At 52.1% G+C, this 27,420-nt stretch overlaps 3 protein-coding genes across 8 annotated transcripts in view; 1 reads left to right on the forward strand and 2 right to left on the reverse strand.

The window, feature by feature from the left end:
* Window positions 1-27,420, forward strand: part of AdamTS-A (ADAM metallopeptidase with thrombospondin type 1 motif A) — a 394,663-nt gene that overhangs the window by 256,067 nt on the left and 111,176 nt on the right. The window lies entirely within an intron of this gene.
* LOC149335738 (uncharacterized) lies at window positions 1,448-15,085 on the reverse strand. 3 transcript variants are annotated; one of them, XM_089552340.1, is made up of 5 exons: window positions 12,312-15,085; window positions 11,150-11,250; window positions 4,245-4,445; window positions 2,919-3,106; window positions 1,448-2,476 (listed from the first exon to the last, which is right to left on the reverse strand). In XM_089552340.1, the coding sequence occupies exons 2-5, from the start codon at window positions 11,197-11,199 to the stop codon at window positions 1,602-1,604; spliced, it is 1,314 nt and encodes a 437-aa protein (XP_089408466.1). In that variant the 5' UTR covers window positions 11,200-11,250; window positions 12,312-15,085; the 3' UTR covers window positions 1,448-1,601. The 3 variants fall into 3 exon arrangements, with proteins under 3 accessions (XP_089408466.1, XP_089408465.1, XP_089408467.1); XM_089552339.1 differs by having other exon boundaries at window positions 11,553-14,132; XM_089552341.1 differs by lacking the exons at window positions 11,150-11,250; window positions 12,312-15,085 and adding an exon at window positions 10,054-11,003.
* LOC149335739 (uncharacterized) lies at window positions 15,384-25,680 on the reverse strand. The gene is made up of 6 exons (XM_089552342.1): window positions 25,083-25,680; window positions 24,205-24,290; window positions 22,197-22,456; window positions 19,309-19,538; window positions 18,675-18,751; window positions 15,384-15,744 (listed from the first exon to the last, which is right to left on the reverse strand). The coding sequence occupies exons 1-6, from the start codon at window positions 25,299-25,301 to the stop codon at window positions 15,570-15,572; spliced, it is 1,047 nt and encodes a 348-aa protein (XP_089408468.1). The 5' UTR covers window positions 25,302-25,680; the 3' UTR covers window positions 15,384-15,569.

Here is a 27,420-nt window from a genome sequence, read left to right on the forward strand (position 1 = left end):
TTTCGTACCTGGCTTGTTTGTCTGCTTCTATTTTCATAGCTTTGCGCTTCATTGGGAATCTGTAGTGTTTTTGTTTGTTGAATCTTCCCTGTGTAGTGCCCGCAAGGGAGGTATCTGAAGTAAATAAATTTCTTCGAGCATATGCGGCAACTGGCTCAGGCGAACGCGTTCTTCGCGCTTCAGGAGCGTGAAGAAGCGACACCGAACATTCGTAGTGACGCACTCTCGGAGTTCCTCGCCCGGCGTTCGCGTGCTGATGCAGCCCTCTACATCGAAGTTCGTTTCTGGCGAACCGAACCGACTTCGTCGCCGGGATTCCCCGGCCTTCGGTGCCCCCCCCACACACACTCCTTGTCGCGGAATATTTACAAATCGTGCCTGGTACATCACGTGACCTCTCAGGCTAAGCTCATACCAGCGAACGTTTTTGATAATGAACGAATGGAATGTCCGAGAAGGTGGCGAACCGAATGCTGAACCAGAGAGCAGAAACGATAAATGCGCGACCGCAAAAAAAGAAACGAACAGAAAACAACAAAACAAATATGAACCAGTAGTCATGCATGGCCTTGCCTCTGCCGCAGGTGGCGCTGCATTCGCGCGCTGCACCGGCAAGGATTTGTAAGCAGGCCGGCTCTCGTTCTGCCGCTACGCGCCGTCACGCACGCCAAGCATGTGAGCAGCACTACTCGCTCTTCGCGCCGGTACTCTCGCCGGTTGTCGGCCCCGGTCGAGGGGTAGGGGGTGCAGTCCTGTACGCTATACTTCTTCGCCGCGCATGCGCCTGAACGCGCGTATCCGTTTTCTGCCTGCTTGCCCCGCGTCGCCCGCGCAAATGGCGACGTAAAGAGCGCCGGATAAAGGATTGGGCGCGGCGCGCGCCGGAGATGCCCGCTCATCCGTCGCGGATTAAAGCGGCGCAGCGCCGCGCAAGACGGAGCAGCTATCACCAGAGACGGCGTGGCGGACGTGGGAGTCTTCGGTGCGGAACTGCGGAGAAGAATGGACGGGCGGCTGCGAGAATTTAAACCTTTCTCACGGTGCGGTGCGGCTCTCTTCCCTCAGTTTCCGGGCTCGTTTTGATGGAGCCGCTAGCTTTCCGCCGGCACGGTTAGCGCCGTAAACTGTCTCCTATAAAAATGGTCTATAGACAGTCTATAGACTTCTGATAGACTATTGCCAGCGTATAGGTAATTTCTTTTTGTCTATAGACAAAAGTCAACTAAGTGTATGTCCATAGATCTATAGATTGTCTATAGTGTGTCATAGAATTTGCATTGCCTATAGACTGTTCTCTGGAGTCTAGACCTTATAGATAGAATTCTACAGACAGTCTATAGACTCTTTAAAAAAATTTTCAAGGGCGGATCGCATCTCTAAGGTCCTTCCGCTGCGACGCAAGTTTTTTTTTCACGCGTGCCTCCCATGAAGCGAAGTTTTGTGAGACCTGCGTGGCACCCTTAATTACTCAGTACACTTTATTGCAGCCATCAACGTTATAGCGCCAGTTAACAAACCCTAATCACTTTAAAAGCACTCGAAGGTGTCGACGAGCTGTGACAGAGCGAGCGACAGCGGCTCGTCGATTAGCGGGCGCTGTGTCATCCTGCCCGTCGTGCCGCACCAGGGGAACCAGACGGGTCTTCCCGCCGAGCAGGGGCAGCGGGTCTGCTTCCCGAGACTGCCGTCGGTGCGGTACTCGGTGTTGTCGTTTTCCGAGTCGACGACGTCGCGTCCAGTTTCGGTGCCGCCGTTTGATCCTGCTGCGCCGAAGAGGCCCGGCTCTCCCTCCCCTCTTCTGGGCGCGACGTGGCCTCCTTTGAAGGAGCCACTGTTCGTTGTGCGACCGGCGTCACCGCTTCCACTCCTCGGACGACGCCCTTCGCCGCGATGATCTTCCTCGTCAGCGGAGGCGGATTCTGCGTCGCGGCCTCCGTCGAAGCCGGGCCTCTTGAGTTCATGGTCAGCGCCTTTATGATGGCCCGCGTCCACGTCTTGGACGACGCCTCGGTCGCTGAAGAACCACCGCTCTCTCGGGTGGCAGGCGTCGCCTCTGCTGAAGTCTTACTGCTCGCCGAGCTCGTCTCGTTATGCTTTGACGTCGCCGACGTGGATGATGTCGCCTTCCCGGTCTGCCTTGTTGTCGGTGACGTCGTGACCGCCGTCGACAATGTCGTTGTCGAGGATTCCGTCGCTGGTGCTTTGGTTGTCTTTGCCGTCGCTGTCGTGGCACTTGTATTTGTAACTGCGACCGTCTCATTTGTCGGGGCGCCTGTCGTGGCACTTGTCGCGGGTGTCGTAGAACGCGCGGGGGCTGTCGTAGTTGGCGCGGCGGTCTTCGTAGTCTCCGTTGTCGTACTTGTAACGGTGTACCGTGTCGTCGTCTTCCCCGTTGTTGTCGTCGTGTGGTCCTTGAAATTGGTCTTTAGGCGTGGCCACCTTGCAGACGCTGCATCGTCCTCTGGCGGCTTTGGCACTAGTGGAGAACAGGAGAGAAAAGAACCCGCTACAGCCGTAGGCACATTTCTGTTCTTGGCTATGGCTATGCCGAATTCATCCAATCGCTAGACTGAACTTAGTGCTGCTCTTCAGAGCGTTACAAGATGGTGAACCGGCTTTTTCTGTGCCTAGAAATGATGACAGTTTCAATAAACGCATCTTGTTTCGATGACTGAAGAGGCCGAACCTGTCAGCAGGTGCTTCGTTTGGCGATAAACTGCAGGAAGGAGCCAGGGAGAAGAGCAGAGACGACGGCCTAATGAGGGGTTCTGCCCCGTATGGAAGGAACTGGGTTCGAGTCCCGGTAACGATGGAGGCCCCACTAGTTTTTTTTTAATCCGTGTAAGCATTGCCCAGCCTAGCTGGCATTTCCACTGGAGGGCGAAACACTTGTTAGCTTTGTTGGGAAGGAAACGTACCGCCCTTCCGCGTTGTCGGTTCTGATCGCCGCTTTCCGCCGGGATGCTTGGCCTCGGCGCGAGTCTGGGCCCTGCGACGCTCTGCATGCGGAAGGGTGAAATCCAATCGCTTGCCCCGCCTTCGCTTGGATAGCGCATGGGTGGTCCTCACCACCACGCTGGTCTCCAGCTTGGTCAAGGCACCCTGCCTGCAAGAAATCGGGCACAGTCGTTCGAGGGGATAGGGAGAGAGAGAGAGAAAAAGAGTGACAGACGGAGACGCGTTGTGTGTGTAATACTACCGAAGGATGTATGTACACGTCGTTCTGCCTATGGCTTTTCCAGTGCCACTTGTGCACACGTCCCGTCTGCGAGGAGCACAACGTATGTCTGCCACTGGCGGAAGGAATGCCCTCTAAGCACGAATACTACACCTATATGGGTGCAAAAAGGCAGTAGGCTGTCATCCAGCTGGCCCACTTTAGAAGGCAGTGCGCTTGCTCTGTTTCTGCTCCTTGCTGTTCAGAGTATGCGGTCGTTCCTTGGACCGTAGTGTGTGTGTGTGTCCCTGGTACTTCTCGCACAGTGAACTTCGCAGCCGTTAGGATTGCTCAACTGGAGCGTGTTCAGCGAAAAGCAGTTCATTTTATTTATGGCAAATATACAACGACAGACTCTCCAAGTGCATAATTCGAAAGAGTAATTTACAGTTCTTGGCAATAAGAAGAAAAGTTACCCGTCTAATACTGCTTCATAATTACATGTCTGGAAGTCTGAAGGCAGATCTGCATGATTGTGTGAAACTGGCGAGGACTAAGAGAACACGACATGCACATGAGCAGTCACTAGCACCAATTTTCGCACGAACTAGTGGGCTTAAGAACAGTTTTTTTTTTCCGAATACTGTCGCGGAGTGGAATAGTCTTCCTTCGGGTCTATGTAAATCTAAGTATTTTGAGGAGGAGCTGGACATTTTATTCTATGGCTTGTTTGATGACTCTGGATTTGTGTCCTGTTTATTGAATTGCGGTGTTGGAGCTGATGCTTTTATACAATTTTTTTTAGTTGTATGCCCCTCCTGCTTGGGCCAACTCTGGCTTGCAGTATACTGAAATAAATAAATAAAATAAATAAGCCACAATTCGCAGTGTTTGACTCCGGCAAAATTGCACTGAACTCCACGCAGTTAGCCGCGCTCTCGTGTGCATTCTACCTAGATGACATCAGCGGAAAGTGTTCGACCCTGCACAAGCAACGCGTTCAGGTGCTTTGCATTTTTGCGTTGATATAGCGTGTCGTCGCGGTTGCTCATGCGCCAGCGGCACGAGTAGTATTCCCCGCGCTCACCAGGTGTCGGGTTCGGCAGCGGCGGCGGTTGTCCCGTTGGCGTGGCCGGTGTCGTTCCTCGTCTTGGCCGCTTCGTCGAGGGCGTCCTGCTCCTGCTGCGCGTCGGCGATCTCCCTCTTGACGCGCACGGCGAACATCACCATGCTCACCACCAGGAAGCTGAGGAAGGCCAGCGAGAGCGCCAGCAGCAGCATGCCCTGGCTGCGTCAGCGCCAAAGAGTGGAGAAGACACTTAGCCACGAGTTCGTTCTTGGTATAATCTCGGCATTATCTCTTGGTATTATCTCGATCCGACAGCTTCGTCACCACTGTCACTATAATCGCCGCCGTCATCAACATGTTCCTAATTATCGGTTCAATCTCAATGTCATTACCATCAACATGAGCGAGGGCGACGTCCTCGGCAGGCAAAGCACTCTCCATTGATCTCCATTTCACCAAACTCTGCGCAAGCCTCGGCTACGGCTTTGCCAACGGATTTCCTATTCTCATCTCCCCCTCTACTGTAGGCCTATCCGGACTACGTTTTCGAATTCAAGCATACGAGAATATACTGCACGTGGCAGCGGTGATGGATGCGACTGCGCATGCGTCATACCGTTACTAATTGGTCCCACAAGGCCCACCAGTGGGAGCACCTGCTATCGCAGTGCAGTGGCACCACTGCGCCGAGGGGGGTATGAGGACTCCCAGGGATCTACGAATGTAAAGTACAGAAATACCTTTTGTGTATATATGGGAATTAACCGATTACACTATTGCGTCATACCATTAAGGCGGAGCTTAAATGTCCCCTCCTATCTTTGTGCAGTTTAATGCGCGTTTTTGATTGAAATTGTCTGCCAAAGTATATCGGAAAGGGGGAACAACTCAATGAAATCACTTGCAAGCCAGCGCCCTCTCTGTGAACTTTTTTTTTCACGTCCACGTCTTCCGATATTACGACGTTGCCGAACCAACTCGACCGAGATGGCACTTCGTCATCATCAGCTTAACCACGCCCCAACACAGTGCTTTCAAACGATCGAAACGAACGAATCATTTGCGCACGGCTGCAAAGACCGTCACAGCAAACTGAAGGGCGTGTGGGCTTTTGGGCGACGCTTGCCATATTCATGACGAGCGCGTGGTTCGGCGACTGCTGTGTAGTTTCCCAGCGCAGCAACAGGCTGTGGTTTGGCACCGGTTAAGCGAAGGCGAGATCGATGCGACACGAAGAAGGGCGCCTATACTGTCTATTTTTTTCCCGTCTCATTGTGGACGCCGTCGCGTATCCACGGAGACGTACCCGCCACAAACCAGTACATGAGTCAGGGCAGCCCACATGATCGTGAAAGCGAAGCACGATATGGCACGCGTAAGAGACGATCGAAGATTCTGACCAAGTGATGCTAAAGCGGCGAAACGCAGGATGAGACTCGGAATGAAAAAAAGCTCATTTCGGGCGAGATTACAGTTTGCAAATGGATAGAATAACGTTCCGAATTCTTAAATTATTAGATAAAATAAATGAGCGCCATGGAACTTTGGGTTTCAACAGGCCGTACGCTAACAACCAGAATAATTTGGTGTCGTATGAAAGATGGCATGAAATATGGTATGGTATGGTATGGTATGGTATGGTATGGTATGGTATGGTATGGTATGGTATGGTATGGTATGGTATGGTATGGTATGGTATGGTATGGTATGGTATGGTATGGTATGATGTGATATGGTGTGGTGTGGTGAGGTGTGGTGTGGAGCTTGATATGGGATGGCTTGGTGGGCCATATGCCAAACTGCGCAACGTTTTCGTTTACGTGCAGTTGTGGATTGTTTGTTTAGCGTTCTCTCTACCGCTGTGCGCGATACTCTGAGCATCACGTCATCGTGCATATGTAGGCACTCCACGTCTTGAATAGTCCAGTAGGCATCAGTCGTCCGTGGTAGAGACCCTCGGCTCCTTCATTCGACCTGCCTTGGGTCACCGCAAAATGGTATGGTATGAGGAGTTGCGGCGCTGGGCGGTGTTGTGTGGTATGGTGTGGGGGAGTTGAGGTGTCGAAGTGCACGTTGGCAATAAGAGACGCCGTAGTAGGGGACTAAGGATTAACCAATACGCTTAGCCATTGGCACTATAAGGAAGTTTCTCTTTTTTGAGCTTAATAGCCTGGCTGAAGCTCGACACCTGTCTGCATTGCGTAAGCGACGATCGAATTCCTCCACATTTTCTTCTTTTCCTAACCTGGGAAGAAGCCAAGTGAAGGCCCGTAACGAAATAAGCGCAAAGTACTGCATTAACGTGTTAAATATTCTTTTAGACCGTTCCTTAACTCAACAGGTTCTGATTGTCGATTATCTGCATAGGGTCGCAGGATATGAGGCGACCCGGCTATGTTGCAGGCCGGTCGCCGTCTGAGTTGGCTTTTCCCCACGACAGCGGCGTCGCGTGGAAAAACGATGCGCCAAACTGGAGGCTACCGTGTCGTATTCTCTTCCGCTAACCTGGCCTATCTGGGCGCGACATAGCGACCTTGTGAGGTGCCGATTCATTCGTGGGGCAGCACATACGGCGAAAAGGCGCGTTACGACGCGTTCGTGGAGAGACAAAAATTCCTGCGATCGTTGAAAAGACGCTGTTTCATTACTTATCAGTTGTGTCCGGTTTTCCTGTCCCAGTGTCCGCTCGTTTTCGTCCACCTAGGTGCATCTGTGCACATACCAATCTATCCCGGCTCTGCAGCTGTGTTTATGAGGCGCTCATGCGTAAAAGCGAGCGCTGCTATATACGAGCTTTATTCACCGGTATCCCAGCTCCATGGTATCACAGGCGCGCCCATGTGCACCCTTTGCCAAAAACTGAGAGCCCAGGTGTCTTGCTCCTGTGTCATACAGTGAGGCTCGTTATGCACAGCCGACGTTCGAATTCTCTTGAGGGTGAGAAGTGTCGTTCTTGCCCCTCCAGAAGTTAGGACTTCCACGGCGGCAATAAAACCTCGCTACACACCCTAGAGGCAAGCTCCTTGGCCTCTAAACTTTTGAAAGAGGCTGTACACACAAGCATGATAGCCTCTAGGAATACGTGGGGTCTTCTACGGGAGCTCCGCTAAAAGAAGCGCAATGGAAAGTTAACTGCTGGCTAAAGAAATGTATCTTACTGCATATAATGCTGTATGCAGGACCTGTCGCGGCGGCACAGTTGATTTGGTGTTCGGATTGGCGATCCCTAGGTCGTAGGTTCGAACCCGGCCGCGGCGGCCGTATTTTGATGGAGGGAAATTACAAAAGCGCCCGTGTGCTGCGCAGTGTGAGCGGACGTTGAAAAACCCCGGGTGGTCTAAACTGATCCGGAGCCCTCCACTTACGGCTTCCCTAGTGTAGTCCATGTGCCGCTTCGGCACGTTAAACCCAGTAAATTTCAGGTTCTTCTTCTTCTTCTTCTTTGCACCATAGGTGCCCCGCCAGAGACGGGTGGTTTCAACTTGAAGACTTGAAGACACAGAGATAACAAAAAGGGATACTTGAAGTTTTATATACAAATATTTACAGCGTATAGAAGTTTAGACACTCGAGACAAATTAACGGCACAAGGACAAACAACAAAAGGGTGGATCTGGCTAATACTAGGGGAGGCCCCTACTCGGCGTTGCCGAAGATGCGTTGCATCTCACCTTAGCCCAGAACCCCGCATGCGACTCCGGAGCCCAGTTTTAAAGCCCTAAAGGCCCGGCCCACATTTCGTAGCTTCCAATCATATTGTGCTCTCATCATGATTGGTTCTTCAAGAGCCTGGCCAGCCCTCCAGCTGCCGTAAAGTAGAGCACTCTCTCCACCGCAAAATAAAAACAAACACAAATAGACATCCGTGCCAGCACGTGTGCGAATCAGTACCGCGGGTGGGGGGACACCCGTATACCTGCCGGCGCGTTCGCGAGCGGCCGCGTTCCAAGAAAGGAGACGCTTCGCTTTGAGCACCCCCAGCCGCGTTCCGATGACCCCCGCGAACGCTACCGAACCCTTACACGCCCTTCCCAAGATTCTACAAAGGGCTCAAATGCCACTTTTAGAATTATAACAAAGGGATCGGTACGGGTCACAAAACCACCCTGTGGGTGACATGCCGCAGCTACACCAACACTGGCACCAACAAAACCAAACAGCAAAAAAAATGCACACGAGCACCAAAACAACACAAGCAAATTGCGCACTCAAATACACGCAGTGACACGCTTGCTGTGCGCCGTAAAACGGAGTCCAAGTTGATAGGCTACTCAGTTCACTTGCATGCCCACTGCCGTCCTGCTCGCGAATGAGCACACATACGCACCGACACTCGCGACTGGAGCGTTCACTAGCACTCGTACGATGTCCGTAAGTGGCCACGTGAGCCTCCTTAGTCGCACCGAGCGTCCCTGTGTGAGTTCGAGCCACCACACGTCTCAATAGACACGATCAACACCAATGGCCACTATGCCCATTAGGCCGATGCCACAGCGGGGCAAAAACTCAACAGCTGGTGCCCTCCAGGATCAAACACGTCCTGGTTCTCAATGGGTCCAAACCCATGACCACACGACGCACCTGAGGGCCCGCTCTCTCTGGCGCGCCGGTACGAGCCGCGCGCTGCATAAGGAGCATAGCCCCTGCCTTGTCTAACCGTACCAGTGAGGCCGGTTTTACTACACTTGATCAAGCGTACTGCAGCACGGAACGTACTGTTCCACGAGCAGACTTTCAGTGCGAAAGCTACGCACCTGCCTCCTGCTACTCTACTTCGCTTGCGGCCATTTGCACCTTTGCTGCACGGGCAAACCTTGAAATTGCCGCTCCGTGCTTGATCGACGCTGGCCGGCCTTGTGGCATCGTCTGCTGCACGAGCTGACTCGCCGTCGCCTGGCCCGAGCTTGCCTTGCGGCAAGTCGCCACTCATTTCCGGGTACTCAAATGACCTGTCCAGACACACCTCGGGTGCGTTCCACAACTGTGTGGCGCTCTGCCCGGTCGGCCCAGCAAGCCCGCCTCCGTTCCCCGGCTCGCATGGAACGCTCTTTCCATCAATGACGCTACGGGGCCCTTCATGCCCTATGACCGACACAGTGTGCGGTTCCAGCAACGCTAGACTTTCTCCTGTCACTAGGTCCGCGATCTGACATCTGTCGTCGCTGGCCGTTCCCTGCTGAGCTAAATGCTCTTTTCCGCAGCTTGCTTGAGACTGCGTTTTTGGAATTGTGAGTCTCACTTCCAACAATCCTGAGCACGCGTCCGCGTCCCTGGTGTCATTTGGGATTGAGCTAACCTGGGCGGCCGTGTCGTCGGCGTGCGCGTTCACCGCCTCTGATACCGCGACGCTGCGTTCCGTCAGGCTGCTTTCTTGAACTGCGACGCCAGCTTCGCAGAAATCTGGCTCACCCTTTACCTCTGCCCGGCTGTCCTCTTGACCTGCGCCCGGCAGGCATATGCCGTTGCCTTCCCGCACTGGCGACCTCTCTGCTCGTGACTCGGAGCAGTTCTCCCTGGCTAGTTGGCTAGCTCTCCTAGACTCCTTGATCTTAGAAATCTCGAGCTCTACCTGCTGGCGTCTCGCTTCTAATACCCCCAAGACATACTTAACATCCTGAGGTTCTTCCTCGCGCAGCAGCGCCTTTCCGCCATTTACTTTCGCAAGTTGAGCCTGAAGGTCCGCTAAACGCGCCTTCGCTAACTCAACCTGGTACCTCACATCGAGTGAGGGCAGGCTTGGATAGCTCTCCATACCGCCTTCCGTACCCCTCAGATGTCCTATCGGCTCGAACACAGGGACGTGAACAATGCGACCAAGGAAACTCACGGTTTCGATGCGTCGATCCGCATTGCCAGCTCCTTGGCGTCGGGGTCCACCGCCACTTTCCCCGGACGCTGCGATGAGCTGTCGCACGCCGCTGGTCCGCCGCCGGTGATCGTCGAGTTCCCGACGCGCTGCTTCCTTGACCGGACGCAGTCCCGCGTCGCTGGACTACTGGCGTGGTCCTTGCGTCCTTGCCGCCGTGTCTCCGCAGGTCCGTTCACGAACGCTGACCTGTCGCCTTGTCGTCACATTTCTCCCTGCCTTCAAGTCTTCTTCCTGCGCCGTCTTCCGATGGCCGCAGGATCCTGTCGACTGCGCCAGTAAATTTCAGGTTCTTCTTCTTCTTCTTTGCACCATAGGTGCCCCGCCAGAGACGGGTGGTTTCAACTTGAAGACTTGAAGACACAGAGATAACAAAAAGGGATACTTGAAGTTTTATATACAAATATTTACAGCGTATAGAAGTTTAGACACTCGAGACAAATTAACGGCACAAGGACAAACAACAAAAGGGTGGATCTGGCTAATACTAGGGGAGGCCCCTACTCGGCGTTGCCGAAGATGCGTTGCATCTCACCTTAGCCCAGAACCCCGCATGCGACTCCGGAGCCCAGTTTTAAAGCCCTAAAGGCCCGGCCCACATTTCGTAGCTTCCAATCATATTGTGCTCTCATCATGATTGGTTCTTCAAGAGCCTGGCCAGCCCTCCAGCTGCCGTTAAGTAGAGCACTCTCTCCACCGCAAAATAAAAACAAACACAAATAGACATCCGTGCCAGCACGTGTGCGAATCAGTACCGCGGGTGGGGGGACACCCGTATACCTGCCGGCGCGTTCGCGAGCGGCCGCGTTCCAAGAAAGGAGACGCTTCGCTTTGAGCACCCCCAGCCGCGTTCCGATGACCCCCGCGAACGCTACCGAACCCTTACAAACCCCATAAATTAAAATTTACAATCTTTGCATATGGTGGAGTGATGCACTCATGGGGTGCGTACGTCGATGAGTAGAGCGCGTACGCTAGTCTGTTATGCCTAGTGCCACTGGCGGCGGAGTTTTAATTCTATTTCTTTGTTGTTTCTCCGAAAGAATATCTCACTCACGTGTTTTTGCTGTCGCTGTCACCGTAGTGTCTTTGGTACCGGTACGCCATGCCTTATTCCGGTAGACTCCGTTTGCTGGCGGACCTGTGGTGTCGTCAGCCCTGCGTAGTCGTTTTGTGCATATCAATCGCATCACCTGCCATGGCGCTGTTAGTTAGATGGAAATGTTGCAGTAATTTTGAGATGTCGACGGCAGTGAAATTTGTGTCCGTCGGGACAGTTCGCAGGGTCATTGCTTCCGAGGCCTGCCCTGTGACTTAAGGCTCGTTTTGCGTACTGCGCCGCTTATGGTCTCTTAACTAAGCTTGAATTTTTTTTTTGTCTAAAATTTACTCAGCGTCCTGGACCTCAATCGGTCGCTTAGGCTGAATCAGTCGCAAGAACTTTGAAGCCCCAGGCATACTGGTGCGAGCTCCGTCGATCCATCAGGACGGAGGGACCGACTGGGTTCTGTCCAGCAAGCGTTCTATTCTATTTCGCTGTTTTCTCCCGAGGCAAGAACGCCCGCTGAGTTGCCGTGGCTTCATAGCGTTAACTCTAAGCCTCAAAGGAAATCGTTTTTCGTGTTCCTGGTCATTTGCACTGTTGACCACATTTTGCCTCTGGCCCCGAAGCGTTATTAAACATTTGATTCCAATCATGCACCATTCCTCACTGCAGTTTTTACGATACAAGTGTGCCCTATCTCGTGCTTAATTATCCCGCTAAGCCTTCCTATCCTACACAGACAATTTCAAATTTTCCTTCTCCAAATTTCGGTCATCTGATTTTTTTTTTTTACCCGTTCATCATCACCTGTTCATGTTCGCCATTGGGCGTTCTTGATTAGCATTCACCGTATCCATGATTCGAACCCCCTCTCCCTCTTCGTCACCGACGCCGTGCAGGTCCTGCTATGGCACCCAACTGGTTGGCAGGCGCGCAAGCTAGGCGCAGTGTTTACGCAGCTGCGATATCAAAATAGACTTCACCTTGACCTTTTAGAGGCGAACGGGCAAACTATGAGGCCATGTGTGAACGTTTAAATGCCACCTTCGCTGTAGTGCCCTCCGGAATACCGCTAGACCCGGACGCCAGCGCAGTTGGACTGCAGAATCGCACGTGCTTCGCTTACCTTCGAAGAACTGCAACTCATGGGACAGCTCCTGTGGTCCTCACGTACCTGCTTTACGCGACGTAGAGCCCGTTCCCTTGAGCCGACAGATGGGCCAGTTTTTCCTCTCGCTTCTTCAGCACGCAGCAGCAGCAGCGGCGCCTCGCACGCGATGTGGTCTTCTTCCTCCGCTTCTTCCATCGCCCGAACGGGATCGGCCGAGAGTTTGCTTAGGTTCGCGCCTGAGCGCTGGATGCTAAGCTTGTATTCGACTCCTCAGCGAACTGCCCCGCTGTCGTATCCATGCCGGTACTCCGGTTTTTACCTGCTCTCCAATACAGTGTTGGCCATGGTGTCTGAGCTACAGGAGACTTGTGGGTGGCGGTGTAGGCACCTTCGTTAATGTAACATCTGTACCATATAACCATATGCCCGTTACACATACACACGTACAGTCTTTGTCAAAGGTAACCAGGCTCCATGGTTTGCTTCTCATTCGAATAACGGAGCCCTCACGGCTTCCCCGAAGATCAAAAAGTTCATTGAAGGTAAGGACAGGGGTTCTTCTTACCGTACAAAGATTTAGAGCTTGAGGGCTGGCGTAATAGCTTAAATATACGACTGAGAAAAACGTGCAGACTGGTCACTTTTGACAACGACTGTACATCCATATAGGCATTCCATATCATACCGGACATTTGGTCATATCGTTCCCGTAGTACTGGTAGCCGTTGGAAATAGCTGTAACATTCGCCGCAGAGCAAGGCAAAGAGTAGAAATTATTTTAAGCTCATCACTTCAGTGCGCTTAACCCTTAATGAGGCGCAAGCTGCATGAATGTCTCCCAAGCGTACACCTAACAAAATTTCTCTCAGAATTGACTGCAAATTGATGGAAGGCGTTTCGACTGCTGGCTTTGCAGAAAAAAAAGAGAGGCATACATCTGTACCAGGGACTTCGTAGGAAGACCTGAGATGCCGTGCCTGCCAGCGTCTCTGTCCTTGTGGCGTACAGGTAAACTTGCATTAGAATGAATAATTGCTTCAAAAGTATTGCAAGGCATTTCATAGATGATAAAGGTTCCGAAGCTCAACACTTTTTTTTGAATATCTGTTTTCCCGACAGAATGAGCCTTGTCGAACTGTACACCCGCGCTTGTAGCAGGAGGACTCGTAGCGAAAGATAAAACGGACTGATTGTTTTGTTTTGTAGTTCGCTGTGTGTTATCTAGGTGCACCGTTTTCCTTTCGCCGGCACTTGAAGCAAGTGTCCCGCTGTCCTAAAAAGGGTTTTAAACGTCAAGGCTACAAAAATTATCAAACAGCGAGATCACCTACAGCCCCGTCAGACTTGCGCAGCGATCTTTAGCACTTCGTCCGCCTCTGGAACAGCTCCGGGGAATTTTCATTCTAGCGGTGAGGTTAATTGAGGATAAATGAGAGGTAGTAAGCCTTGCACGATTCAAGAGATGTCGGTGGCGCTCCCCGCCTTAGATGTGCACCCGATGTCTGTGAGGAGGAGGAGGAGGGAAAGGACTGGAGCGAGGAATATCGGGGCGAGGAATATCGAATACGTCGCTTGACTCATCTCAGTTTGACTCAGGACTGTTCGCTGCTCGAAATAGTGCCGGTGGTTGAGGACAGGGTGATGTTCTGATGCGTGAGATGAAGGCACGCTGTGCCCGTTCAGCTATCCCCCCTTTTTTAAAGCGCCATTCATTGCCCCAACTCATACAGGGGGTATGTATATAATGATGTTCCAGAGAAAAAGGTGGTTAAATGAATGAAAATAAGTTGGCCGATCTAATGAAGCCTTGCGTCCGAGTGGTATACGACGAAGGATTGGTCGGCGAGAGATCCGCTGCCGCCAGGTGACGCATTCCCGTCGACTTCAGCGCCGGGCACACGCCACTGTTCTTTCAACCATTGCGAGCGCACGCTGAGCGCTCATGCTAAGTTGGAGTCAGTGAGGATAACCTTTCGCAATATAGGGCTGGCACAGAGCCGTAGTTAAAGGAACACACCCGACAGTCAGTGCCACTGGGATTTATTCGCACACTAGAAGTCCTACCTCGCGCGCGTAGCTTCCGCTTCTTCGCAAGTATAGTGGTCAGGTGGAGCGCCCGTGCCGTAAAGCGCGCAAACAATCGACGCCCATGGTCTTACCCTGCGTTTCTTTCAAAATGCGCCCAGCCTCTTGGTTTCCGTTTGTGCATTCCGCATCTGCGTATTTCTACAAAAACGGAATGCGGCGCGAAAAAAAGACGCCGTATGGCACACAATATTACGCAGCGCCAGCGCTGTGCGAGATGCTGTGGCAAGGTCTCGCGGCCCTCTTTTTCTATACCGTACGTCTATTTTCCACCCCGCATTACTTTTTTGTACCAACTATTCCAGCTTTTATTAAGGCGAAATATTTTAATGGCTCATTCTCTCATCCATCCCTCCCTCCGGCGTTACATCCAGCGCATGGGGTGACTCATCGGCGAGCGCAGCTGCCAAAAGGTGACGTCGCCTTCGTCGACAGGTGGAGCTGTCGGCGCGGCGGCGTCGAGCGCTGCTCCGTCGTCTGTCGGTGTGCGGCAGCTAGTGGAGGAGGATGGCTCCCAACATAGGCAGTCACTGGTCGAAGTAGCGCGACAAAGGCTTTCGCCTAGCGCACTTTAGGCTGCCAATGTGCCCCCATAGTTTTAATTCAGCACATACACGGACTGTTTTCGCTATCTTAGAATATTCGATCTTTCCTAAACCATCCTATTTTTCAACCTTACCTGCGTCCGCCAATTCCTCCACGACCACAATCCCAACCACCCCAGTGGAACAGCACCAATGAACGTACACTCCAAACAAAGGAGTAAGAAGGGAGTAAGTTGTCCTCTTGCGCACACCCTTTTATAAACGGGTGAGACAGCTTTACTCCCTTTACTCCCATACAGGCGTATTCGTGTTTATAGTGCAGGGTGCTATTCCACTGTGACGCAGCAGCCTCGCGAAATGCGGCTTCTGGGTTCAAATCCGCTGTGAACCGGCTTTGAGACGTCACTGAAACACCTGTTCCGCCTGCTCCTGGTCGGAAAGAAGCAGCAGCAGCAGCCGCTGTCTCTTCCTTAGTCTCATCGGCGAGTGAATGGAGGGAGGCTCGTTGCGAATCGTACGCAATCTATTCCTCGGTTAAACACTACACAAAATACGAGGAGGCCGGCGCCTTCCTCGCCAAGCCTAGCCTTCATCGCCTCCGTGAGGGCAGCCACGGCGCGGTCATCGCCTGGTGGCCAGTCGGCTGGCGTCGCCGGCTGCGCGGCCCGCTGCCGCAACTTGCCCGCCCGCGCTACACCTCCTGGGCGTCGGAGTCCGGTTTGGCCGCGCTGACGATTTCGGCCACGTCCGTGGTGGCGGTCGTCGCTGCTGGCCGGAACCCGTTACCCGCGACGCTCCGGACTGGTACAGTACGGATGGGCCTTGAGGTTAGGAATCTCGGCCCTGGAGAATCGGACGCCGCGAGACTGCAAGGGGACGAAAAAATTCAGGGGGCGCTTTGGCTCTCTAAAGTGTTGCAAGGCGAAAGCGTTTCCTGGCCACTGTTTGTTTTTATTTACTTTTTTTATTTTTTCATATTTTGTTCTTATTTTTATCCTTTTCTTAATTTTTATTTTTATTTTCATATCGTATTTTTGTTTTTGTTTATTTTCTTATTTTTATTTCTTATTTTCCTTTTCTTGACTTTCCTCCTTTTATTTATGAAGCCCATGCATTCACTAGATGCGCCTTCATTCATGCTCGAACCTTGAGCCTTTTAAGCAGTGACGCCGAAAGGCGGACGAATCTGCCGACGCCTCTGTCGACACGGCTTCCGACGCGTCTTCGACACTCCTGCCACCTTGAGCCTTTTAAGCAGTGACGCCGAAAGGCGGACGAATCTGCCGACGCCTCTGTCGACACGGCTGCCGACGCGTCTTCGACACTCCTGCCGACGCGTCTGCTAACGACAGTACGAGGCATTAAAGGCTTTCGCCTTAAAAAATGGCCGACGATTACGTTGTTTCCTAATGCGAAATTTGAGCGCAGCTCATCGGCTGTTCCAGCTTTTCGATAGATTGCGGTAAAGAATTCGAGCAAGACATGTATGTACAATTACAGACAAGTTGTTCGGAAGCGGGCGGGCTGGGTGAGGGAAGAAACGCGGTCCTGCATTTTTTTTTTAAAGAGTGCGCCCATTTTGAATTGTAGTTGCCCCTTGGGGCTAGGAACACAACTGATGGTCTCGATTGACACTGATGTTACGATGGTATCTAATTTTGCTGGTTGGTTGGTTCGTTTACGACCGACCGACCGACCCGACCCGAGAGGTTTATAGACAACAACTGATAACGCGGAAAGTGAAGAGCAGATCACAAGAAGCCGTCGTGCCTGCAGGCAAAAAATTGGCTGTGGTTTGACCAATGGCCATCCCGAGTAGAATTGCGGATGCAACGGCGCGGCAATCGCAGCAGCGGCGTCATCTCAGGGGGCACTTTGACTGTCGAAAGTGCGTAGAGGCGAAAGCGTTTTCCGCACCACTTTGACTGCCTATGTGGCACTGGATGACGTCACCACTGGATGGCGTCACACATAATTAATGGCTAATTACTAATTAATGGTCAATTACTCATTAATGACTGAGTACTAATCAACTGCCAATTAATGACGCTTAGGCTTCGCCTTTAGGAGTGGAACGCAATAGCGTGTTGTAGCGCTGCCAGGGAGCCCACGGAACGCCACCACCCGTTCGGCGCGTTGCCTTGCCCTTTGAACGCAACCCATTTTGAGGTGAGTAAATGGCGCAGTAATTACGCAGTAACTGTCTCTCATATCTCGGTGGACAGCCGTCAGAAACGTGATACCTCTGCTGACAAGCTCCTGCTGACAACGTTCTGTCGAGAACGACGAGACATTAAAAGCAGACATTTGGGCTAGTTGGTGTGAATTCATGGTGGAAAAAAACAGCGCAAACTAAGACAGAAAACACAGAAAAGAGGGGAGGCACTACAAGCGCTACATTAAAAGCTTTCGGCTTAAAATGCGCAAGTGTTGCTAATGTGCGCTGACAGCCAAGAACGTATACAACAGCCTCGTGTCGTGTGGGCTTCACTTTCTGCGTAGTTAAGTTGTTGGCCGTCACTTTTGTTGTAAATATACTACCGGGGACAGAAGTGTCTAGGACGCTGGGAAAGCGATTTAGGCCCATATATACCATGGTGTTCAATAGTACATTATCTCACTGCAACAAATTAAAGAACGTTAGTCTGACTTTCACCTCCAGTAGTGTGGTCTTGATACGGCGTCTAATAGATTTCGTTCGGCTTGATTTGCAGGTCACGTGTCCTAGAGACACACAATGCGAAAGCATTTCTTGGCTCACGAGGGGCGTTCGTCCGACAAGACAGATCCATAGCCAATGCAAAACTAGCCACATAACAATCCGTACAGTGGCTGAACAGGCAGGACAGTCGTTTCTTGGCTCTTAACTAATTAGTCACTAATTAACCATCACTAATTAGTCAGTAAATAAAAGAAAAAGAAGCGCTCAAATGGAACAAAAATAAAAACCAGTTTAAAAGAGACAAAAACGAAGATCAGAATAAAAGAAAATAAAAAAACGAGAAGCAATAAATAAAAACAGAATAAAAATAGACGAAAACAAAAAATGGAGGGAGTAAGAGGACAGTGAAACCTGTAATTTTTTGCATGCGACTGCAGCTTATAGCTGAACAGCATGCGTTAAAGGGAAGCTGCATAGGTTTTAGAAATCAACGAGCTTAAGAGGGTGGAATGTGTGAAACTTGCAGGTAAACTATGCGAAGTATTTTTGGGCTATAGCGCTTGAAATAGTGAAGTAATCGCCAATTAAAATCCGGACGCACTTCAAGCTTCTCCGCAGCGCACAACGCCAGGTGGGGGGCGCATTATGACGTCATCGAAGGTATCGGTACATTTCCAACGCACAAACACCTGCTTAGAAGAAAAAAAAAACAACGCCACCGAAGGCGAACACTGTCGAGAGTTGTTTGGCGGCGTCTAACGCGTCAGGCCATGGTTAGGCTGACGACACCGGTAATTTGAAATCATACCTTCCGTGACGTCACGCTGAGTTTCCCTGCACTCCTCCGGTGCATTGAGAAGAAGCGCAAAATTCAATCGTTGATTACGTCACTATTTTAAATACTAGTGCAAAAACACTTGGCATGCTTTACCTACAGCCTACATAGATTTGAATCCTTGACTATCGCGAAATTCTTAAGAAAGTGCTGCGGTTGCCCTTTAAGAAATTCTCGTCATGTTGTAAAATTTGGCTCTTGGTAACGGCTGCGAAACACATGTCGGCTGGAAAGTGTTGCAAAAATCAAAGGTGGAGGGGGGGGGGGGGGGATGTTACGTTGTGTAAACTTGTAATTACCTTGCAGGGAGGGCGTCACTTTCTGCCCCACCGGCTTCCGGCTTTCTCTCGTCATTGCTTCCTGCCGGCTCACGTGTCTGCAAATTCGCGCGGGGTCATTAGTACCTGGCAACTGAGATGACAAGTTACGAAAGACAAGACGGAAGAAAAATTGCCAGTGGCTTATCTCAGCTAGGCCAGGAGCACCTCCCTGTAGAACACAACCGAAGGCAAGACTTTCCTTGCAAGACATGCGGAGAGTGTGCTTGGAGGGAAACGAACTCCGGGGTCCGAATTCTGGAAGTGTCTACCAAGTGGACACGCCCAAACAATAGGCTGGGCACATTCTGCTGCTCCAAGAAACGGAAAGCGCAGCCGCTTCCTTATGGGACCGCTTTAGCCGAGTAGAAGCTCCCGTCGCTTTTAAATAGAACACAGCATCAAGTTTGTAGTGATTCTAGCGCATGTTTTGCGATTACAATTGGCGTTCAAATAATTGGGGTTCTAACTAACTATTCGAGGCTGACCAATGTGGACACTACCCGGGAAACAGGCGCCGGTGGCGCCATCACGTTGCATATCGTGAAAAAACAAACAAACAAACAAACAAACAAACAAACAAACAAACAAACAAACAGACAAACAATGCGGGTACCTTCGGTGCCGGCGTCGACGCCTTCACCGGCGCTGGAGCTGTGGTGTCAATAATATCCGTGGCGGCCTCGGCTGTGGAGGTCGCCGCGTGTGCTCGTGGTTCAGGCGTCGGCGAATCATCGTCGCGAAACGGCGGGTCGCGGGGCACTACGCGGAGCGCGTTCCCGGACGTCGTCGACCCGGCTGGCTCGCACGTCGAAGACGGCTCGGGAAGCGCCTTCCGGGCTTCGCCTGGATGCGCGGGCGTGGGAGAGTGGGAAGACCAAAAACCACAGTGACAGCTGATTGTGAATCATTGTGCTTACGGGGCCTCATGGGCGTCAAGACAATAAGTTATTGAGTGGGCGCACTAAAAAAGCAGTGGTTACTCGATGGCATTACACGATGAAGCGCGAGGTAACTGGCATAAAATATTAAATTATTACCAGCTTACAATGAGAGAAGCGACCAGTTCCAGATCACTTCGGGTTAGCATGTTTCTATAGTACAGTGACCGAGCGACTGCGATGACACTCAGAGGTCAGTCCACTCGCATTTTGCACTTGGTGTTGTCTGTGCACCTGTTTACGGGGACGCCGAAAGTCAGGAAACAGGCCAACGTCCATTCACGTAGCTGTAAAAGTGGGTACATAGGTGTGTCGTTGCGAGTGAAGGAAGGAAGGATGAAAAGGAAAGTGCACGGACTCTGCCCATGGGATTGAGCTGAACCACAATCGCTGCCACGTGCAGACAGAAGAGGGTTGAAAGATGTGAAAGGTTGAAAGAACAGAGCGTCCGCCGAAGCGACGACGTCGGCTTTAACAGATACCCCAGTGACCCAAGGGCGGCTGTGTTTATATAGATGCAGATCACCGCCCTGCCGAGCCGTACCGAGGTATATACACTCTGCAGCGCGGGCCATGCATGCGTCGGTTCTCGCATTCGCATGTGAGGAGGGCGCGGGCCTATTTGCACCTGCGACGCGTCTGTGCTCCGTGCTCGGCGTTCCCGGGCTTATGTTTGTTGTTGCGACTGAAAGAAGGATGAAAAGGAAATTGCACGGGCCTGCCCACTACTGGCTCGACCTGAGCCACAACCGCTGCCACGTGTAGATGGAGGACTCTGAGTTGAAAAAATTCAGGGGTCACTTTGACTGTCTAAAGTGCGTAGAGGCTAAAGCGTTTTCCGCACCACTTCGACTGCCTCTGTTGCACTGGCGACGTCACCACTGGATAACGTCACACATAATTGATGATGAAGCAGCGGCAAATTACTAATTAAAGAATAATTACTGATTAATCACTCAGTACTAATTGACTGCTCATTAATGGCGCTTAAGCTTCGCCTTTAGGAGCGGAACGCGACAGCGTGTTGTAGCGCTGCCAGGGAGTGCACGGAACGCCACTATCCGTTCGGCGCGATGCCTTGCCCTTTGAACGCGACGCTTTTTGAGGAAAGGAAATGGCGCTGTAATTCTCAGTCATCCCGGTGGACACCTTAACCGCACCTGTACGGGAAGTGGCAGTGGGGCCGTAATGAAGAAACTGAAAATTGTATTTGAGGAGAGGAAATTACGCAGTAACTGTCTCGCATATCTCGATGGACACCCGTCAAAACGCGGACACATCTGTCGACACGGCTGCTGACACGGATTGCTAACGACAGCATGAGGCATTAAAGGCTTTCGCCTAAAAATTTGAGAGGAAAGATTGAAAGAACAGGCGCACGTCGCAACAACCGCGTCCGCCGAACCGAAGACGCTGGCTGTAACAGATACCGCACCCCTGGATCCCCTGGGCTTATGGTGTGATGGCGGCAGTTAAATTTAGCGAAACGCCACAGCCGGATAAAAAACAACTAAGCGGCAGATACCTGCTGCTCCTTTGAGGGCACTGACTGGAGGGCCTCAATGGAAGCCTTCCAGTCAATGGCGTCGACCGATTTTCGTGACGCCGCGAGTTATTTCCTCTCATCTGTCACTCTGCTGCTGTGTCACGCTAGTAGGCCCAACGGGATTATCCACGGCGTCATGAGAATTAGTATGACAGTCGTTCCCACGACTTCCACGCCCTACAAACATAAGAGGGGTAAAAATATAAAAGGGAGTGCGCTAGAGGACTGCTTATTCCTTTTATTGCGAAAGCAATACTACTCGCACTTTTCAAGCCTTCGCGTGGCCCGGCCGCAGTTACGTTTGACCTTTAGCGGAGTGAATATGGGCGACCAACTCGCTCCTTCAGATAGCACGGCTGCAGTTACGCCGCGCTGCGCACCTGTGGGGCTACTGCCGCTGTGACGTCATACTGGCTGTAGATTATGGGCGACCAACTCGCTCCTTCAGGGAGCCCGGCTGCAGTTACGATGTGTGTTTGCCGCGCTGCGCACCTGTGGCGCTACTGCCGCTGTGACGTCATACCAGATGTAGATTGTTTTCTTTCTCTCTGTCGCAACAACATCAAAAACAAAATTTAAAAAATTACCGAAGACGCGTTGAGCCGTCGCGCAGCGGCGGCCGGTAGTCACGCGTTGACCTGTAGACGCGGCGCACTGCGTTCTAAGACGCTTTCAGTCGTCGCGCAGCGGCGGCCGGTAGCCACGCGTGACCTGTAGACGCGGCGCACTGCGTTCCTTCCGTTAGAGGCGCTGCGCTCGCTTTCGCAACCTACCAGGCTTAACCAACGCTATGCCCCCGCCAATTTTTTGCGCTCATATAGGCGTATTAATGTTTAAAGTGCATGATGATCTTGCTGCACCAGGCCAAATGGCGACCGATGCGATTGCGTTCAAAATTCACTCTTAATCCACCTATACCTGTGCTGCAGAAACAAACAGATCCCTTTTAGCAACGCTAATCTAGTGAAGGGAAAATCCAACGGGGAGGTTCTTTTGCAAAACAGGTCTGTCGCTCACCACTGCGCCCGCGTGCCGTCTCCACGAGCACCCCCGGGATGCCGTCGGTGCTGTGGCCCCGCCGTTCTTCCTCTTCCCCGGCAGTGGCGGACCAAGCCGGGAAAGGTGACGCGGTGCCGTTGCCGCCGCTGACCAAGTTCGTCCCCTTCAGGGGCGCCGCCCCCGGGTGCACCCTTACGCGCTGTCGCACAATCATCGCCAGCAGGGCGACCACGAACGTCGCCACGCCGACGGCAGCCAGGCGCCTGAGGAGCTGGCGGCTGCGATGCGCCATGCGTGCGATGTAATTGCAGACTGCGAGGGTTTGTTAGAGCTTTCATCATTGTGAAAAGGCTGCAAATTAATCGAGCAGAAAGGAGGAAGCAAAAAAAATTGGCTGCGGTTTAGCTCTGATTAAACCTGGAGTGACGGGATGCATGGCTACAGCTGGCCCCAGTGGAACTCGCTGAATCGAATTGCAAAGTCACTCTTTAGCCGCTGTGTTTCGCTGGGCGTTCAGTCTTCATCCTCGTCCCTGGACTGGATTCACAGTTACTGCGTAATTTCCATGCCTCAAATTCATTTTCTTCATTACGGCCCCTCTTTCTGTTCTTTCACTCCCACTTCCTCTCTTCCTCTACAAACGGATGGCGGGTGTGCATCGAGATATGCGAGGCAGTTACTGCGTAATATCCTTTCCTCAAATGCAATTTTAATTTTCCACATTACGGCCCCTCTTTTTCTTCTTTCACTCCCGCTTCCTCCCTTCCTGTACGATGCGATTCGGGTGTCCTCCGCGGCGGTTGATAGACAACGGCTCAAGGTCGGTGCGACCACGGCCGAGATGCAACCGCGGCGAAAGTGCAACGCTGAAGAGGCGAAGCGGCTGGCGTAGTGTAGCTGTCGCTACAAAATCGGGTCCTTGAAGAAACGAAAGCCGCAGTAGCTGTGTCACTGCTCGGTGGACACCTCAACGCCGTTGGGAGGGAATCAATGAAGGGGTGTGAAAGAAAGGCGCTGTGGTAGAGGGCTTCGATTAATTCCGACCACGTGAGGATCTTTAATATGTACTCTATAGTCTGATAGAACTTACGAATGCAGCGGCTTTTCCCCATCAAAGGAGCCCCCCTTGCAGCCAGTGGCGTCGACCGATTGTGATGACGCTGCTAGTGTGACAAAGCAGGGAGTGGTTGGTGAAAAGGGATCTGTGGTCGGTAATAGACCCCTCTCTCCATTGTGACGCCGCTCCCTGCATTGTCACCCTAAGAGGATCATGACATGGGCCGACGCCATTGGCTGGAAGTGGGTCCTTTGACGAGGAGAAGCCGCTGCGTTCTCGAGTTGTATGACTTGCACAGCACAGAGCATTCTTTGCACTTGGCCTCCGTAGATACGCGGTCCCCGCGGCCGGGATTCGAACACCCGTCCTATGGCACAGGAGCCGGACACCGTAACCACTGAGCCAAGGCGGCGAGTAACGTTTCAAGTTGTCACAGCCCGGCGCTGCAAGTGGCAGGCGAAGACAAGGAATACGACTAGTGGCTCTGCAGTGGGCGAAGGGTTTGCAAGGACCCTGCACTCTCACTTATGGTATCTGGCCTACGATGCCTGGGGCCGTGAATGCCACTAGTCCGACCATTCCTGCCGCTGGGATTCTTGTTTCGTCAGTGCAGGCGAAACGCTCGTGCTGGCTTGCCTAATCGTATGAAATTAGGGCAGACGTTCAGCGGCTGCTTAAGTTGCGCGCGCTACGCGAGGCCTTCTCGCGGGCAGTTTCCAGCGCAGATAATGGCTCTGCTTCAGCTTCAGCATGGAGATGTCGCTTTTCATGCTGGTTTCGTTAATTTTTTTTATCTTGCGGTCTCCGGAGCCCTTCGGCGTTTCGCGAGGGCTATCGCCATTTAGATAGCATTTGCAAGAAAGCTGTGAGTCCTCGGGTCTACCTTGCTCAGCATTGCGTCAAACAAGGGCTAACTATGAGGATCGAAATCGCTGCGGGCCGTTTAAGTAAGCAGCGACGGGTGCTCACCATCTGGGCTTCGTCAGCGCGGCGCTCCGTGGCCTGGGCTGTGACTCGGGCGGCAGCGGCAGGTCCGGGTATGTGGGTTGGTACACCTGCATGGGTGTCGAACAGTTAACTGGACGCTTTGCAGACTGCGGCAGTTAGCTCTTCAAATTCCTCGGCACAGCCGGACTGGAGGCAGTGGTGCGTACGCTTTAGAGCACACGTCGCTCCTCCGGCTCAGGCCAACACTACCGGACTCTAGGTGGCGTTGCCCAGGCCCGGCCGTGCCCGTGGTTCGAAACTCCGCGCGTGGCGCATGTGGGACGCGTTCCGAACGTTCGGAAAAGTCCCGCCACGGAACGCTTTGTTTTTTACTGCGTCTCTCTCACAACTCTTTTCCAGATGCACTCGTAAACGCATTCTTTCCTCGTGGACGAGGACGTGGCCTTAAGACATCTTAGCGGTGCATAGGGGTTTACAGGTCTACGTGCTATTTGCCTGTAGGATTCCATATGCGTGCCAGCGTGAACTTTGGGACGCAGGGACGCAAAAAGACGCACTGAAACGTGGAATACAGCGCTGTGTTCCGTGTTTCAATATGTCTTTCTACGTCCCAGCGTCCCCAAGTTCACGCTGGCCCGCATATGAAATTACACCAACTGGCCCAGAAGAATGACATTTTGCAGTGCCTAGTAGGCCTGGGACCAGTCTGAGGACTCCCAGGTGGAACAAGCTCGTTCCATCATCGGCGATTAAAACAAAGTCGAAAAATAAAGTTCTGTTTCTCTCCCTCTCTCGTTCTCTACACATGAAAAGGAGGCGATGTTGTCGGCATAGATATCGCACAAAGGGGGTTTAAGGACGCTTTGACGCAACAAGCCTACCGAAACCGTTGCACGTACCGGCCTGGTTGCGGCGGAGTCCGGCTGCGCTGGGTTGTACGGGACGATGTCACGGGGGTCAAGCTGGGGGTACCGCTCGGGCGTTTCAAACCGAAGCCAGGGCTGTGGCTGTGACGGCACGGAGGGCTTTGGAGGCGGGTCTTGGCTGTCGCTGGACGAGTCCGAGTAGTGCGTCCTGTTGAACGGACCCGGGAATGGGCCCACCATGGCGACGGACATTCTGGTCGAGGCTGAATGAGATGCGCGGCAGGCTGGCTGCCTGAATCCTTGCTCGACGTGGTTCTCGCGTCAGGGCTAGCGGCTGGCGATGCAGGGATCCTTGCAGTAGTCGTCCGCTCGAGGCTGGGCGGTGTTCTAGAATGGCGACTGAGCAGAACGCTCGAGCAGAACGCATGCACGTGACTCCGCGAGACTTCAGGCAGTGACTGCGAGGTCATTACCTTATTACTATTTCTATATTTTCGCGTATTAATTTCTGTAAATATTATTAATGCGGATTATTTTTGTTTGTGCGATTATTTCAAATACTTTCGGTTGCAAAAAGCGCATAGACGTCTGCGAAGCTTTTGGAAGCGTCTGCTAGGAAGTAGTTTGGCGTCATAGACGTGAGGGGGCGCCACGCAATTACGCCATTCGAGAAGTTTTTTTTGGTTTATGGGGTTTAACGTCCCAAAGCGACTCAGGCTATGAGGTTCGCCGTAGCGAAGGGCTCCGGAAATTTCGACCACCTGGGGTTCTTTAACGTGCACTGACATCGCACAATACAACGGGAAATTCCATCGAAATTCAAAGGCCGCGGCCGGGATCGAACCCTCGTCTTTCGGGTCAGCAGCCGAGCGCCGTGACCACTGAGTCACCGCGGCGCGTGCCATTCGAGAAGGGGAGGAAGGGAATAGGAATGAAGGGAATGAGATTGGTTTTCGAGGTAAGGAAATGCCGCAGTAACAGTCTGACATGCCGGCTGTACGTTTAGATGGCGGGTTGACCTTCTGAGTTCAAACCACGGTGTAAGAATAATATACTATTCTTGCACTGTAGTTCAAACTCTAAGAAGCTCTAAGAAGTGGAGTGGTATAACGTGCTATTTTTTTTCCGCCCTTTCTCTACCTGCCGCGGTGGTTCAGGAGTTAGAACGCTCGGCTATTGAGCCGGAGTTCCTGGGTTCGAACCCGACAGCGGTGGCCGCGTTTCGATGGAGGCGAAACGAAAAAAACTCTGCCTCTCCCGTAACCGAGAGTAAAGTAAGCATGAAATGTTTACGGGCGTAATGCGAAGCGCACGCGGACACGACGAGACGCAGGCCTGACAAGAATGTATATGCAGCGCGTTCGAAACTGTCCGAAGTGCGTAGAGGCGAAAGCGTTTTCAGCACCACTTTGCGTATGTGACACTGGTGATGTTACCACTGGATTACGTCACACATAATTCATCACGAAGTAATGACAAATTGCTGATTAGTGTGTAATGACTGATTAATGACTAAATACTAATAAACTGCTAATTAATGACGCTTAAGCTTCGCCTTTAGGAGTGGAACGCGACAGCGTGTTGTAGCGCTGCCAGGCAGTCCGCGGAACGCCACCACCCGTTCGGCGTGATGCCTCGTCCTTTGAACGCGACGCTTTTTGTGATCCGGGGGGCTAGGAAACGCGATACCAACGCAGGAGACATTCACGTACTGGTAAATGAGACTCCGGTAGCCAGAGTTGACAAAATCAGGGTCCTAGGACTTATAATACAGGACAATAGAAAGAACACAGAGACAATAAACAGGCTTAAGTCCACAATTAACATGACAACCAGGCTCATAAGGCGAATAGCTAACAAAAGACGGGGAGTCAAAGAGAAAGATCTCTGCCGAATGGTTCAGGCTTTCGTGATAAGCAGAATAGTTTACGCCGTTCCCTACCTCAAGCTAGGGCTGGCGGAACAGAACAAAATAGATGGGATCATAAGGCAGGCATATAAAGCAGCATTGGGGCTGCCTCACTGCACTCCTACGGAAAGACTTCTTAAACTGGGGATCTACAACACCACCACGGAACTATGCGAGGCACATATATTTGCGCAATTAAGGAGGCTTGCGACCTCACCCCCGGGGAGAAAGATCCTGAGCAACCTAGGATTACATGATAGAATTCCGGAAAGAAACGCGCAGGCAAAATTACAGACCAAAGTTAGAAAATTACTCACTATTAAACCACTTCCAAAAAACATGCACCCTGCTTTTCACGAAGGCAGGAGGAGAGCCAGAGCAAAGGCTCTTGAAGCGAAGCTCGAAGGCTCGGAATACACAACCTATGTAGACGCGGCGGAATACGAAGGAGGCGACTCCTTT

Source organism: Amblyomma mixtum, chromosome 7 (genome assembly GCF_055824585.1).
Source record: "Amblyomma mixtum isolate Tamu chromosome 7, ASM5582458v1, whole genome shotgun sequence".
NCBI classification, from domain to species: Eukaryota; Metazoa; Arthropoda; class Arachnida; order Ixodida; family Ixodidae; genus Amblyomma; species Amblyomma mixtum.